The sequence below is a fragment of the Epinephelus moara genome, chromosome 22, assembly GCF_006386435.1.
Source record: "Epinephelus moara isolate mb chromosome 22, YSFRI_EMoa_1.0, whole genome shotgun sequence".
In the NCBI taxonomy this organism is placed as follows: Eukaryota; Metazoa; Chordata; class Actinopteri; order Perciformes; family Serranidae; genus Epinephelus; species Epinephelus moara.
In genome coordinates this window covers 17,467,015-17,483,389 of record NC_065527.1, presented here as the reverse complement: position 1 = coordinate 17,483,389, position 16,375 = coordinate 17,467,015, and the positions used below count along the sequence as shown (strand labels likewise).

The 16,375-nt window shown below is 41.6% G+C and overlaps 2 protein-coding genes across 2 annotated transcripts; one reads left to right on the top strand and one right to left on the bottom strand.

Annotated features, from left to right (window-relative positions):
• The first annotated feature begins 1,900 nt into the window (after positions 1-1,900).
• Positions 1,901-8,653, top strand: ggcta (gamma-glutamylcyclotransferase a). Its single transcript, XM_050035648.1, has 4 exons — positions 1,901-2,386; positions 5,282-5,427; positions 5,515-5,647; positions 5,780-8,653. The coding sequence occupies exons 1-4, from the start codon at positions 2,264-2,266 to the stop codon at positions 5,903-5,905; spliced, it is 528 nt and encodes a 175-aa protein (XP_049891605.1). The 5' UTR covers positions 1,901-2,263; the 3' UTR covers positions 5,906-8,653.
• Positions 8,654-8,950: 297 nt separating this feature from the next.
• Positions 8,951-16,375, bottom strand: adnp2b (ADNP homeobox 2b). Its single transcript, XM_050035646.1, has 4 exons — positions 16,039-16,375; positions 15,011-15,131; positions 13,487-13,591; positions 8,951-12,058 (listed from the first exon to the last, which is right to left on the bottom strand). Exons 2-4 carry the CDS (start codon positions 15,116-15,118, stop codon positions 9,176-9,178), a joined length of 3,096 nt encoding a protein of 1,031 aa, XP_049891603.1. The 5' UTR covers positions 15,119-15,131; positions 16,039-16,375; the 3' UTR covers positions 8,951-9,175.

Below are 16,375 nucleotides of genomic sequence, written 5' to 3'. Positions count from 1 at the left end.
GACGCTCAGTGACGCTGCGCTTCTCTCATGATTGTGATTTGTCCGCTGCGTGCGCGTTCACAGCTCTTGATAAAGCAACCCTGAGTTGAGTTACCGAGTTGATATCCAGCGTCGTGATACCGATTATCCTGATTGCCATTGTTAGGGTTAGTCAACCCAGGATAGGTCTGGGTAACCCAGGGAAAGGTTGATCTCGCTTCGTGATACAGGCCCCAGCAGTGAGATGCAGCTGACGGACAGAGACATGATCTGTTAGGAGACCAAAACAAGGAAAACGAATGTGCAGGCAAAAGATTTCGGCACCGATTCCAAAAAATTTAGGACGCTGTGTAGAATGTTGACTGGGGAAGTTGTGAAATGCTCAAAACACGGGGCTGAAACATTTCACATGTCAACTGGTAACAGATTAAAGTATCATGATTGGGTTTGAAACAGGCATCCTCAAGAGGCTCAGTTGTCAGGAGCAAGGATGGTCACTGCGGGCAAATAGGTAAGCAGTTCAAGAACAGTGTTTCTGAATTAATAATTGCTAGAAAATTGGGGATTTCATCATTTACAATCCAGAATATAAAAAGAATAAGGAGAAATCTCGGGGGCAGAGCTGAAAATCAGCATTGAATGCTCATGACCTTTGACCTCTCAGGTGGCATTGCATTGAAAACCAACATGATTGTGTAAAGCATATTACTACATGGCCACGGGGAACACTGGAAAACCACTGTTGGTAAACACAGTTTGTCGCTGCATCTACAAATGAAAGTTAAGACTACCATGCAAAGTGAAAGCAAGATATGGACGACCTGCACAAATGCAGCTGAATTCTCTGGACCCAAGCTCATTTGAAATGGACTGACACAAAGATGAAGAGTGTGCCGTGGTCTGATGAGTACACATTTCAAATTGTTTTTAGAAATCATGGATGTCTAGTCTAAAGAAATCTAAAGAGGAGAAGGGCCACACAGGTTGTTACCAGAGCAAAGCTCTAAAGCTGGAGGTGTGTTAGTGCCCATGGCATCATCAGTAACTTGGTCCATTAATGCTGAAAGGTAATACAGGTTTTAGAGTAACACCCACTGCCATCAAGACAGCGTCTTTGTCAGGGCAGCCCTGATTATTCCAACAAGACAATGCTGAAAAGAGTGTGAGTACTAGACTGACCTGCCTGCAATCCAGACCTGTCTCCATTGACAATGTTTTGCACATTATGTGTGTTTTCAGTTTCCATTTTCCACACTTTCTGAGTGTTGTGAAAAGAAAAGGTGATGTAACACAGAAGTAAACATGACCCTGCCCCAACCGTTTCTGGAATGTGGCATCAAATTCAGAATGAGCGTATATTCACGAAAACAAAGTTGATCAGTTTAAACATCAAAGAACTTGTCTTTAATGCGGTGTATTAATTAATAGCAAAAAAAATAATCTTAATTTAAAATTTTATATTTTCTGTAGTAGCACCAGGTCACCGCTAGAGGCTGCTAAAGAGCGCCATCCTGCCAAGGCTATTCAAGAGAAGGCTGAGACACGGGGTCAAACATGGGGGGATTGCACATGCGCAGTGTAACTTGAGCTGCGATGCTGGAGGGTGACAGCAGATAAAAAGCGCAGGACCTGCTCAGGCGATCAAGGAGTGCGCTTGGTGCGGTCTGCTTGGACTTTTGGACAGCGGCTGCCTGAAGTTGTCGGAATTGCATCTCTGTCATTCTCACCCACAACGCAGGCCACCAGTGACAGTCCAGTAATAAGCTGTGAAAATGACATGCATGCACGTCTATGTGCACATCCCCTTTATTCCGCGGTCTGACGCCATCTACTGAGCCTTTGAGGAAGTGCAGACCAGATTTTACTGCGCATGTGAAATCCCCCCATGTTTGACCCCGTGTCTCAGCCTTCTCTTGAATAGCCTTGCATCCTGCCCGGAAGTACATTAAAGTAACCTATTTAAATATTACAGCTTCAACATCAGATAATCATCAGCACCCCAAAAGGTGGCATCCTGTCTGTGTTCCCTCTCACCCTGTATATGGTGGTTATTATGGGAGCAATGCCTGGCAGGTTAATGAACATCTCTGAAAAATGTCTCAACAAATACTGAGGGCGCTGCAGCAGCCGCTCACATCCGAGTTATTATTCAGTGGATGTTGATGTGCACCTGCCAGACTGCTGCCAGTCTCTGCCAGGACGGCGGCGAGACGGAGACACACCGATATCAAGTTTTAGATTTAATCCTCTGATTCGTCTCGTAGAAACCCACGGATATTGTAAGATGTCCGTTTTCCAAGGTGAAGCCGGTCACTTCATGTATTTCGCCTTTGGCAGTAACTTGTTGAAGGAGAGACTTCAGCTGGCAAACCCCTCTGCTGTGTTCTGCACCACCGGCAGACTGAAGGTAACCATCATTTTATTATGTCTTCATGTCAGGTGGTGACGAGCTGTGTGTATATGTGCTCACATTAGTCAGCTTATTGCCTGTGAATGTACCATGGTGTCTCTGTGGTGTTTCATGCACTGCTCAGTTTAGGCTGTTATGCTGCCTTAACATGTCTCCTGACAGACTAGTGCAAAGGAAATGTCCAAAATACATAATATTTATTTTAGTTCAGGTTTCTGATCTGGAAGTGTAAGCAAAAAAAACCCCACATAGTTATTTAGACCATGACTCATCAGCATATTTAAACATAAGTAATAAACAGGGGAGGTTCAGTGGTGATATTTTTTTGTATGAAGTTTTACCTCAGTCTTATTTTTGTCTAAAAATGTATTGAATTTTACAGCACATATTTTTAAAGGCCACTTTCTCAAAATTTCATTACCTTTTTTTCAGTAACATCCAACAAACTGCCCAGTTTTATTCCTATCGATATTCTGAAAGTGTTTACAGAGGGACTCGCTTGTGTACCATTAATAGCCTAATTTATATACAATTTTATTCCTAAATACATGGTGAAAATTGATTTATTTTTTTAATTTATTAATGCAGTGATGACAAGAGATTAAAAAAAAATCCCCTCTGTAAAAACCTTTGACTCAAATATATCTACAAAATGAAACAAAATAATTTTTCACCTGTAACCTTCATCCAGTGTTAAGATTTCAGTTCTGGTAATTTAAATGTTTATTTATGCCTTAGAAGCACTCCCGTCCTTGATTTTTAAAGTCTTTTAAAAACTGCCTTGAAGGAAACATGTCGCTGCTTTTGAGCGAGGTGCAATGTGTATGGACGTTACTGGTTCATCCTGTATATCCCTCCTGTTTTACTATCTCCCCTTGTCTTGCTGTTATGTATTGCATGTGTTTTACTGTGTTACATAGTTTATTTTATTCTTTAAAGTACAATTGAATTTTTTCCGTTTGTGCCGTCTTGATCAGGACTTTGTGAAAGAGGAGATGTTGTATTTCAATGGGACCTTCCTGTGTATCCCTAATGAGATCAATCATATTATCCCTGCACGATTTAATCTGTAGCATTTCATTTACCTCTCGTACCTCTTTGTATCTCCACCATTATCTTCTCTGATTAAGGACCTTTAAAAGTCCTCCCTGCCCCAAACAGTTTTTCCCCTTAGGAGTTCTTTTATGGTCTAAGATGTTCTCTGAATAACTTTAATCTTTACAAAGACCTAGTCTTAACTTAAAGGGGAAATTCTAAGAAAAGGTCACAATCCCAGGAATTTTCTTACAATTTTGTCACTGGGAGCAGCTCTTAGTGCTCAGAAGCTTTGTGAATACGGCCCCTGATTATGTTTTCCAGGTAGAGCTGGGTGATATAGAGAAAATCAAATATCACAATATTTTTTACCAGATACTTTGATATCGATATCGTGATTATACTGTAGGGTGAGCTATTGGTGCTTTTACAAAATCTGTAATAGGGGTAAGCCAGCACACCATTATCTGTATCTTTGTCTGTACTTGTAATAAGCGGGGTTTAAATTAGATGTGGGCGGAGCCAAATCAGAAACTGTTATTTAAACCTTAAATTGATATGAATTGATTAAGTTGCTATATTTACTATTATTAAAAAACTATTAACAGAACAGCCTCAGAATTGAGCGTCAGATCACAAGAGTAAGAGATTGAACACAGCTACCCAAATGATGATTTTCCTTCATCGCAATTATGGATATTGCCATTTTACTCGGATGATACTCACACTCATGAAAAGTACATTATCCATACCGCATACTTTTTTCATCCACGTATAATAATCAGCCCTAATATTTACACAATGAGATTTTTGATAAGTAATCTTCAATAATGTGCAGGGAGTGACTAAGTGGGTAAAGGCCAGAGGTTTGCGCTCCTGTAACATAACTAAGACCTGAGTCAGACTGGAATCACAAAGTTGATGATGTAAGACTCGATAAAAAACAAAATAGACTTGCAACCCAACTTTTAACTTGACTTGAGCCTTTTGATATGAAAATACAGGGTAGCTTTCACCAAGCCCAAAGATATGTTAAGTAAAAAGTGTGCCATGAATCAATTCATCTCCCTTTATTTCCCCAATCAACTAACATTAATGCTGTTCACTCCCAGCAAGTCTACACCTAATTCCCAGATCTACTTTGTTTGGTCCAATCCCACAACATCCATCCCAGGAAACCATGAAGAACTAACTCTATGTTACTGAGCGCCATCTGGAGAAAAACGATACCACAAAAAAAACAAAACAAAAAAAAACAAAACTATTCAGTGCTCTCAAAAACCAAATGGCAGAATGCAAAACGTGGGGATTTAAAGTTACAGATGGAGATGCAACAACTTCCAACAAACTTATTTTGATAAATTACACATTTTTAAGAAGCATTCATGATTTTTTGTAAATTTAATATAATATTACTCTGTTGTTAAAATGTCATTACAGTCGGTTAAGTGCATGTCATGACTTGTAAGGGCTTGAAACTCAAAATTTAGGACTTGGGAAGTGTCACTTGGGATTTGATTTAGCACTTGCCTGTCTTGACATGGCCCTTGAGTGCAAAGACTTGAGGCTAACTATATTGCCTCCATTATTTTTTTTTTCAAGTTAGCCCACCTACATGGTTACTAGAAGCAGCTGAATCAACAGGGCCTGAGCGTGCTGTGGCCGTCATGCTGTGACGACCAGCAGCAAACAGGCTCACAGGGGACGCTGCTGAAAACACAAACATAGCGTCCCTCTTTACATCACAGTGAAATAAAAGGCATTTTGTCTAAAATGCACAATGCCTCATCACTGTTCACAGCCTTTTGTCCTCCACCTCCTACCCCCCCCATCACCACCCCCTGTTTGTGTGTGCAGGACTATAAGTTGAACTTTGGCCTGTGGGAGAAACATGTGGACAACGTTTGGCATGGCGGAGTGGCCACCATCGAGTCCTGTCCAGGGGCAGAAGTGTGGGGGGTAATCTGGACTTTGAGCAACGACAACCTCCCGAGCCTCGACAAGTGAGACACATTAACACACACCCGTGTACGAATTAATGTTTGTCACTGAAACCAACCGCAGCGTGGTTCTTCTCTTTGTGTCCTCAGCCAGGAAGGGGTGAATCTGGGGAAGTACTCTCCATTGGAGGTTTCAGTGGAGACTGACAAAGGACTCGTACTCTGCAGGTCTTACCAGATGAACAATTTCCATGCCTGCCTCCCCTCTCCTCAGTACAAACAGGTGTGTGCAAGTAAACACAAATATATGGTTCAGAAACATTCACACTACAGAGCTATTAAATCTTACACCATGCCATAAATGACACCGTCCAGCTGACTTGTCTCTGACTGGTCTCTCTGTGTTTCATATAAGGTGGTGTGTCTGGGTGCAGAGCAGAACGGACTCCCGGCGGAGTACTTGAGGAGGCTGGAGGCAATCCAAACCAACAACTACAGTGGCCCCTCGATCCTTGATCAAATCAGAACAGTCATGAAGTAGAGTCAAAGTTCACATTCTTGACTTTGGAAACGGCAGCCGACAACTACAATTACTGCTTTCCAGCTGTTCGCTCCGCAAACCAGTCAAATTGTACCTACAGTTTACATACATGTATGTAAACACATAGATGGCTCACACACATCTTCAACCAGGTAGCACAGAAGATCTATACAGTCGGCACAGATTCAAGGTGGACACCCAAGATTAAAGTCACCGCATCTGACCAAATGTTTCCCCGATGACGCTGAGAAGTGTTTTATGCAGAATGTTATGATGTCACAGTGAAGCTGACCTTTGACCTTTTGGACATAAAATATCATCACTTCATTATTTTATCCTATCAGACATTTGTGTGAAATTATGTCATAATTAGCAAATGAATTCTTGAGTTATGACCTAAAACATATATTGTGAGGTCACACTGACCTTGACCTTCGACCACAAAATTCTCATCAGTTTACTCTTCATCCAAGTTGACGTTTGTGTCAAATTTAAAGAAATTTCCTTCAGATGTTCTTGACATATCGAGTTTACGAGAATGAGACAGATTCAAAATCACATTGACCTTTGATCACCGAAGTCCAGTCAGTTCATTGCTGAGTCCAAGTGAACGTTTGTGCCAAATTTCAAGAAATTCCCTCAAGACGTTCTTAAGATACTGCTTTCACAAGAATGGGATGGATGGACGGACGGACAACGTGACATCATAATGCCTCAGGCCACAGCAATCGCTGATGTGGAGGCATAAAACCAACCTCACTGCAAGGTCCAATTATTAGCTATAATTCTGAGAACACAAAGAGCAGAGTAGAAAACAAAACAGAGTGCAGGATAGCTATTTGAGGGAAACTTGTGTGTTTTTGACCCTGGATCTTATTTTACCATGTTTATGTGTCTAAGTGACTAATGGAGACAACAGTCTTTAAAACTGGTCCACTACTGAGCACTGGTGAGGCAGGCTTCAATATAATACCTATGGGAAACTGTGCACTGTCACTTTAAGTCCATTAAAAGTGCTTGTTTTTGCCACTGACAGGCTCAGATTTTTATTAAAGTGTCTGACAACATTATGGAAAGGATCCTACATAAAAGTGAAACAAGTTTATTTATTTTTTTTTTTTTTACTTTTGCTGATCTGGCCTATTTGTCACGCTCAAAGAGAGACCCCGTCTCACCATGAAACTTCACAAACTGTCTCTTTAGGGTCCTCTCTATAATGTTGTAAACACTTCTAGTAACAATCTGAGCCTGTTAGTGGCAAAACTACTTTTGATGGACGTAATGCAGACATTTTGACAAGTCATAGTAGGAAAACCACAGGTGTATTTACAAGTCAAACTGTCTGCTGTGAAAAAGGACATTGCCTGTAGGGTTTACATTAGACCCTAGTCTCGCCACCAGACAATCAGAGATCTACGTCTTGTGATTTAGTTAAGCAAAGCGTCTAAAGACTGACTTGTGAGTCTAATTAGATCTGTTCCCTGCTTCGGCTGTTCCCATTATTGACTTTGATATAAAGCCATGGGAAAATAGGGCCCGGGTTTAAAAATACCTTTGTATCTCTTGAAGTTTATTAATTCACTTACAAGCAGTTTCTGGAGCTTTCCACCTCATCTCACAGCCTTCATTATTACCGTAATGTAAGTAGTAATAGTATAATGATACTTATTAAATCATAATGTGTCATGTAATGGTGATGAAGACTGTGAGATTCAGTCTTCTGAGCTCGTAACTGGACCTTGAGTTGAGTTTCTCTTTGTCAAACAGCTACCAGTATTTCTAAATTCAAAGCTTTTAAGACCCAGTTATGAAATTGAACCAACTCCATCGTGTGGCCAGAAGTTGGTACTGCATGCACTTCATGAGACATTTGTCTGGGCCCAACACATGCCCTCTCATCTTGAGCTTGTGAGCTGCTAGGGGACTATTATTTTATTTTAGAGCCACCACAATGGAAGACTGAATTGTATGTGAAGAGCAGAACATTGTTTGATTTCAGTTTTTCTCAGGGGAATATTAAACATTGATGAAACACCCTCAAGACTTCACTCTCGTCAGCATTTATTCTGACTTTAAACCAATGTGTTCTGTTCCTGCTGATAAACCAATAATCATACTTGGGGTACTTTAACAAAGATTTTAAATTATAGGTTTTATTAAGAAATAAAAATAAAAATCGCTGATCATTTACGTAAAAGGAAACCACTTTATTTGTTACAACACAGTGGCCTTGGACAGAATGATAATTAGTACCTCTCCCAACATTTGATCCTCTAGGAATTATAGAAAATACAAGTGTTGTACAAAAAAAAACAGCTGTCAGGAGAACAGAAGATATATGGTGAACACCCAATAACTTGTTTTATATTTTGTCAAATCTCTAGGTAAATGTCCAAAAGTCTATGCAAATATGTAGACTTCACAATGGCACAAATCATAATTTCATCTGACGTCAAAACAAAGGCTCATGCAAGCATGGTCGGAGATGTATGAAAACCAAGAGTCCATTGAGAATTCAGCAACCTTACAACTCAAACATTTGTACATTCTTAAGAATTTGGCTTGAAGCGGAAAGATGTACGTTAACCTTCTGCAGGAGTTGATGAGCATTAAAACATTTTACCGTTAACCGATTTAAATGTAGGGAGGGGAGGAGTGGTGTGAACAATCTGAAAGGTAGAAAAAAACAAAGCAAAATAACAAAGCTGTGAACATGACACAAATAGGTCCAAATATGTAAAAAACAAATCAATTTACAAAAATGAAAGTATAATATAATGATAATCTAAGTGAAAGTTAAAGCGTGTACTTAAGTCTTGATATAAGCAAACAAGAAAAGATGTAGGAATCCCAATTTTGTACAAATGGGCTTAAATAAAGGGTGCAAAAAAGAAAATCAGCTACCAGGAGCAAATCAGTGCTTGAGTTGAAGTCAGTAGCCATTGTTGAATGAAAGATTGTAACCAGCAGCTCAACGGTTTGACACCATCATATCTAAAAGACGACGCATCTGTTTTCTTTTATTATCATTTTCTCTGTGTTTATAAGGAAATTTGGATATGGACCACTGACAACATACTGGAGTCAAACAAAGCACTATTGATGTGGGCTACTTTAAGAGACTGCCCTCACTTACAAGTAACTTGTATGTTAGGTAATACATTGTATGCACTGCATGATGAGCTCCTCTAGTGACTATCAACACAAAAGGCCATCAGTAGAGTATCTTGGTTTTCAATCAGGGACATCTGCGATTGCATTATTTGCTTTTTAACTTTCCATCTGCTCCACCTGTTCCCCATCGGCAACTTTCTCATTTCCACTTTCATCCATCGGTTCTGGTCCGTCCTCACCATTTTCCATCTGCTCTGTTGCATCAGCACGCGGTTGCTCTGATGAATCGGCGGTTGGCCGCTCTGTTGAATTGGGGGGCGGCTGTTTTATTGGATCAGAGGGTGGCTGCTCCGTGATATCGTCAGCCAGCTCTTCTGAGGTATCATCAGATGACTGCTCTGTGGGATCGGCAGGTGGCTCCTGTTCAGGGATTATGAGATTGTGCTTGACTTTGCTCAGTTCTGTCATGTTGAAGCCGAGGAGAATAGCAGCTGTGTTCTTTTTGAGACTCTTCATGCACTTGCTGCGCTTCTTGCTGAAGTGGGCCGCCAACTCCGCTTTGGTGAGAGACAGCCTCTTGCACAGCTCTTCAGTCTCGGGTTTGGTCGTGTACGGGTTCAGGTTGAAGTATTTAGATATGAAGTCTCTGCGCTCCTCGCTGTTGCGGCGCTCTGCGGAGGTTGGCTCCAACATCAGCTTCACTGTGGGATCGAGCTGAACCACAGGCTCTGGTGGGGGCAACAACTTCTCCTGCTCTCGCTTCTTGCGCATGGCTGCCCTTTGTTCTCGCTCTCGTTTGTTGGCCTCCATCACCTCCCTCCATGCTGCCTCCAGCCTCTTCTTAGACTGCAGCTCTGCTTCTGTCTCTGGAGTCTCTACACGGGGTGGTGGAGCTGCAATCAAACGAGCCGGAGCTAAAGTTTGTTTCATAGTCAGCCCTTGCGGCATTTGGAGAAAGTAGAGTGGCTGACTGATCTGCTGAGCTGGTTTTGGTGGCTGCAGTGGTGGTGGTGGTGGTGGTGGTGGTGGTAGTGGTGGTGGTGGTGCTGTAGGTTTAGGTGGCTGTGGCTGTTTTGGTGAACACCGGCATCGCTGAATGTGGAGCATCACAGCCTGCTGGGTGACCTTTCCTGTATACACACCATTGCAGTATATGCACTTAAAGGCCTCTGTCTTGAGGATAGCATGAATGGTGGGTGCTACAAAGTGTTTTTGCTTCAGGTGCTGAAGGTGTTTGGACTCATTCTGAAACTTTTCGTCACAGAAGGGACAGTACGAGCTGTTGATTTTCACAGGTGCTGCACAGATTTCTGGCTGGCTGCTCGGCTGCAACTTGAAGAAGATCAGGTCAAGGGAGTTTGTGACTAGGGCCAGGTTGACCTCAGTGTCTCCTAGGACCTCTTTTGGTGCGGTGGTGTGGACATCAAAGTAAGGGAACAGGATTCCTCCAACCCCTTTGGAGTAGACCCTGTACTTCTGCCTCAGGAAATCACAATACGCCTTGCTTGCGGGATTGTGCTGCTTTACATGCTCAGCAAGCTGCTTGATTGAAAAGAACAAAGCTGAGCAGTACAAACAACTCAGGCCGTGCAGCAGATGTTGGAAGACACTTTTTTCTGATAGTAGAATTTTGCACGTTAGGCATTTAACAGTTTTGTCCGGCATTTTCTTCAAGAATGCTGCTCGCGCCGCCACACTTTCTGACTTGTTTGTGGTGGATTTTGCCTGGTGAGCGACCTCTGTATGCATGTCGAAGACGTTAGAGGGGAAAAGTTCATTGCAGAGAGGACAGGTAATCCATTTCTTAGTTTGTGGTGTGGAGTTCCTTGTTTGCTCAACAGCCTTGAGAGGGGTACTTGTGCTCTGAGAGACGGGCATTGCTACTTGCAGTGGAGCAAAAGTGTATGTGGGCATGCCATTCATCTTGTTGCCAGTCGGGATTAGGTGACTCAGCAGGGACTGTGACGTCAGCATGGTACCTTGTAGGGCTGTATGGTTCGTAGGTGCATTTTGTGTGACCACAGCAGGCTGGGATACAGCTCCAGTTCCAGGTCCAGCTGCAACATTGGCCTGCAGTCCCGATGGAAGGAGGATTTGCTGTGTCGGAGTAAGTTGAGTCGGTTGTGGTTGAGTAGAAGCTAGAGCCACAGGTGCCTGTTTCAGAGACACGTTAGACACTGTGGGAAGCTGGACCATAGATGAGCCTTGGGGCAAAGCACTTCGGAGGGCGATCGTGGCACCGGGCTGGAGCAAACCTTTAGCTTCAGCACTAGCTAGCTGCACTAGCGCTGATGCTTGAGGGGGCAGAAAAGCTTGGTTGGTTCCAGGGGCACAAATCAGAGTAGCAGTACTGTTTGTAGTTCCTTGTAATTGTTGTAACGCCACCACAGTCCCAGCAGGTTGGCCATTACTTGGTAAAACCAAGGACTTACTGTTGAACACTTGAGGTTGCTGTGGTTTAGGAGCAATACTTGGGAATGTCACAAACACGCCATTCCCATTAGGTGTTGCTCTAATGGTATAGTTCTTGTTCTCATAAATCAAACTTTGCACTTGTGTGCTGACTGAATAGTGTGAGGGCTCAACCAGCATGTGATGCAACATTTGGTCTAGATTTCCAGTGTTCACCTTGCACACCTTGCAGCAATACACCCTGACAGTGGTATTCCCTTGAAGGTGTGATCTGTAACCGATATACTGTTCGGCCAAACCGGCTAGGTGCTTGAGAATGATGTGCTTCTTCATCGTAAAGATAGAGGAGGCTGGATATCCACATCTTCTACACTGATACCGCTCATTTCCACGATGGGTGGGCTGAGACACTTCCCTCTGTGGCTGTATAAAGGAGGCATGGAAGAACATCATGTGCTTCTTGAGATACTTCGGGTGTCCGATGAAGAGGCACTGAGAGCAGGGCGCCAGCGCACAGAATGACTGCACATATCCATGGCAGCGGGAGACGTGGCTCCTGAAGTTGTAGATGTTTTGCGAAGAGTACTTGCACAGGCTACAGCACAGCGACCGAGACCGGTAAGGCCACTGAAGAGGAAGAAAAATGAAGATTAAAATTTGGGCCCAGTGTGTACTAGGTATATAACATCCATACTACTTATTCATATATCTTAAAGAAGTATTTCACTGGTGGAATGATGGGTCTTTTCATAAAACGGGGCTGTCTCTACTGGAGAAAAATGCAATTACTTTTAAATTAGTGCTACATGACCAGAGAAAACAGAAAGCGCTGTGGAATTCGCTTTTGCTCAAGAGGTAGAAAAACAACTACAAGAATGCACTGTGCTGCAGTGGACCAGTAAAAACTCCCACTGGTGGGGCGTCGATGGCTTAGTGGTGGAGCAGGCACCCCATGTACAAGGCTGTTGCCGCAGTGGCCCGGGTTCGACTCCAGCCTGTGGCCCTTTGCTGCATGTCTCTCTCTCTCTCTCTCTCTCTCTCTCTCTCTCTCTCTCTCTCTCTCTCTCTNTATGGTGGCAGACTGCTAACCACTGCTGAGTGAGTTGTGTTTTGACAATATGGTGGCAGACTGCTAACAAATGTATTGCCTAACAGTTTAACAGTAAAGTAAAATATGTTTCCGAAAACATATTAGGCGAGAAATAGGCAACGTAGTAAAAGAATCTTGGTTCATATCTGATCAGCACTGCTTAGTTTTAGTTTCATCTGAGTTTTACAAGCCTCCATTTTGCCCACTTCCTGTTCACAAACTCTCGTATTACAGCCAAACAGTGCACTAAGACATGCTTCTGAGTCAGCTATTTTTTTGTGGTGGTGGGGGGGGGAATCCCTCTCTCTCTCGCTCTCTCTCTCAGTCCACTTCTGTACTCTGTGTTTGTGGTAGAGCTGCAATAATTAATCACCAACTAATTTCAAAACTGATTAATCAGGTTCAGTAATTATTTAAAGGAAAAAAAAGTCAAAATTCTCTGATTCCAGCGTCTCACATGTGAATATTTTATGTTTTCTCTACTGCTCTATGACAGTAAACTGGGTATCTTAGGGTTGTGGACTATACAAGACATTTGAGGACTTCATCCATTTTCTGACTTTTTCCTGACATTTTTAACTAACTAATTCATTAATTGAGAAAATCATCAACAAATGAATCAACAATGAAAATTATCATTAGCTGAAGCCTCATCCGTAGTGGCAGGCAAACACAAATGTGCGAGCACAATGTGTAGTTTGAGCAAAGGCTCTAGAGTCATTTCAAATCTGCCAGATGATGTGAAATGTAGGGACAGGGAGATCTGGGTGCTGGCAAGATGGAGGGAAGTTCACCACATTTCATTTACATTGTTATGACACAAAGCTAGTTGAAAATCAGCAAAATCCCTGACAGCAGCATGGAATGACTATTCTCCTCTTTAATAATACAGCGACAGGTCAGCAACAGTTTTAATCATCTAACAAATAAATCAGTAAATAATCATCCAGATGTGTCACATTCACCTTTTTCTGAAGCCTGCCGTTGAATCCATCTGTGAAATCAAACCACTCCGTTTCCTGAAAGGCCTCATCTTCATCTGTGTTTTTCTCAGTGTTTTCATGGAGCTCCTGCACAGTAAACAACACACAAACAAACAAATCTTAACAGAGCCACAATGTAAAACATGTCAATTAAAAGTCATACAGTCAAAGTTGTTTCAAAGTAAGTAAGGCCATTCTGCCTACAGCTTCAAGAACAGCAAGGCATCACACTGTGTGAATTAATCATATGTGGAATCTCCAGTTTATAATGTGTACCTAATAGCTAAAACTAATGTGGTATAATTAAAAAGCCCTGCAATAAATCCAACCTTTATGAAGGTTATAATGTTCAGTTTTTGTTGTTTTACATTGGTGTTGATTCAACAGTCTGTGTTGGACTGTGCTGAGAGATGTTTCTAATATTTAATCCACCCCATTTATAGCAATGAGGGTAATGTACAAATTAAAAGAACCTCTCTGTGTAATGCAGCACCACCTTTAATTTGAATCAATACCTCTCTAAAACAGCTTTAACAAAATCTAAATGACGGCTGGATTAATTTTATTAGACTGTTAGCTTTAGGTGAATATACCTAATAAACTGACAACTGAGTACATTTTTCACATAAAATATTTTAATCTGAAAAGTTACTAGCAACTACAGCCAACAGATAAATGGAGTGAAAGGTGACATGCTTCCCTCTGAAAATTTTAAGTGCAAACTCACAAAAAACAAAAAAACAAAACAGAACCTCAACGCAGTACGTCATTAATTTTCACCTCTGTGTTAAACCTCTGCACTTGTACAGGCAGTGTAATTAGGAAATAGCTGACACATATATGTCGACTGCATCATCTTTCACAATTTGACTTCTACATAATGCCTCAAGCTGCCACTGTCATGTGTACAATCTCTGCTGTCTGGGAAAAAATCCTGCAAATCCAACACAGTCAGAAAGCAGCCCTGCTCATTGATTTGCAACAATATCCACATTAGCTTAATGCCACCGAAAATCTCTGACACTTAACATGACATCATAGCGCCCAACCCTACTTGTTGCCATAACAACCATAGACCAAAAACCCTCTGAATGGTGCTCTTTCAATGTGACCATAACCATCACATTAAAATCTGATTTTAATGTGCAAATGTGGCTGTATTCAAATGTTTATACCCCAACTTAAAAAAATATTTTTCACCATGAAGTGAATTATTATATTAATTTTAAACTGTGAGGCTGCACACTGTATAGTGCTGATTGCATTAATGGCTGACATTACACATCAACGCAGTGTTGAAACATGACTGATATCACCAGATAACATACTGGTACTGCCATATGAAACACAACATTTGTTTCTTCAGTAATAATAAAAGACCATTATAAACCATTATATCAAAGCAAACCTATCTTACATGAAGTGTTAATTACAGTTATATACTAGCTCTAGATCAGAGCCTAATCCTAAAAGGCATCTTCAACTGTTTTGCAAGATAGAACATACCTTCAACAGGTTCTGGCAGTCTTCCAGACCAATCTCTCCCAGGATGTTTTTCACCGCCTTGCGAGCCTTTCTGATCTTCTCAATATTTCCAACTGGAACCTGATACATTATTCCTCAAAGCCTTGTGGGAGAAAAAAAGCTTTAATTTTAGGGAGCGTTAACACCACTGAAATAGAACAACATCTTTGTCTATCATCTATCATCTATGATTTACACACATAATTATTCTAAAAACATGAGAAATATTGTTGAACTAAATAATCCCTAAATAAACACAACATTTCCCAGCCCTGGCCTCTAAAGTAAACACTATTTGATAGGGATACTTTAATTTCCACTTTATCCTGCAGCCCTAGGTACAATTTGGTGCACAGGAAATGTATGAAAAAGAGAAGCAAAAAGAAATTGGCACACATTGGGAAGAATGGCAAAGGCAAAAGCTATCAATTCAATTTGCAGTGTGCATATAAACAATAAAGTAAACAAAAAGTTAATAAAAATAAAGTTATTAAACACTTTGTGTGGTCCATTTTATAGTGTCATACTGCAAACAAAAACAAAGCACACACTGTGGTGAGAACTGAGTGGTAAAATAGTGACTGCAGCATAAAGATAACATCCCTAAATTTCACCCACTCAGTTATATAAAAATGAGAATAAAATCAGCAGCATGACTGTAACGTTACATGGCTATTATGTCTGCATAAGCATCGTGGTAATTCTCTTATAAACATAACAATTAATGTGCAACAGATGATTTAACACACTGTGTGGATAATATATGATTAGTAACTATTTAATGATGGGCAAGAAAAACTTATTTCAGAGAGTGAAAGTGTTTGATTTAAATCACATACAAAGTAAAACCCTTGTCATGCATGCTAACCCTGCTGAGAGGAGTGTATGCTGCCCTCACTACAGTCATGAAAAAGCCTGTGGTAGCACGCTGACAGTGATGAGCCGGGTAACACCGGCCACGCCGCTTCTTCCTACTTAAGGATGCCCACAGCCTCCTCGCAGATATTTACCTCGGCTAATGTCTCGGTGTAGGTTAACGTTAGTTGTCGCTGTGCCACCTCCGACAGGGCTAACGATCTCCACTTCCACCGGCCCTCAGCTCTGTGTGTCGGTGAGCTGCGTCTGCTGCCAGCGGTGCACACAGATACTCATCCGCGCTGCATCTTCTGTCCACACACACACACGTATGTAGCGCGCGGTCAAATGTAAAAGATGATGTTCGCGAACCTCTTCCAGAGAGAAGTTATTTTTGGTCCTGCTTTTGTCCCTTTCTTCTCCTATGGAGGAAAAAATGGCGCTCAAGTTCAGGATCTGACGTAGTCGTCCTCATTTGCATACTGCACACAC

Bases quoted from the DNA above. Each gene is read 5' to 3' on its own strand.
- ggcta (XM_050035648.1), top strand. From the start codon at position 2,264: ATGTCCGTTTTCCAAGGTGAAGCCGGTCACTTCATGTATTTCGCCTTT. The intron at 5,428-5,514 runs GTGAGACACATT...TTGTGTCCTCAG, and splicing joins AACCTCCCGAGCCTCGACAA to CCAGGAAGGGGTGAATCTGG. The intron at 5,648-5,779 runs GTGTGTGCAAGT...GTTTCATATAAG, and splicing joins CCTCTCCTCAGTACAAACAG to GTGGTGTGTCTGGGTGCAGA.
- adnp2b (XM_050035646.1), bottom strand. From the start codon at position 15,118: ATGTATCAGGTTCCAGTTGGAAATATTGAGAAGATCAGAAAGGCTCGC. The intron at 13,592-15,010 runs GTATGTTCTATC...TTTACTGTGCAG, and splicing joins ACTGCCAGAACCTGTTGAAG to GAGCTCCATGAAAACACTGA. The intron at 12,059-13,486 runs GTGAATGTGACA...CTTCCTCTTCAG, and splicing joins ACGGCAGGCTTCAGAAAAAG to TGGCCTTACCGGTCTCGGTC.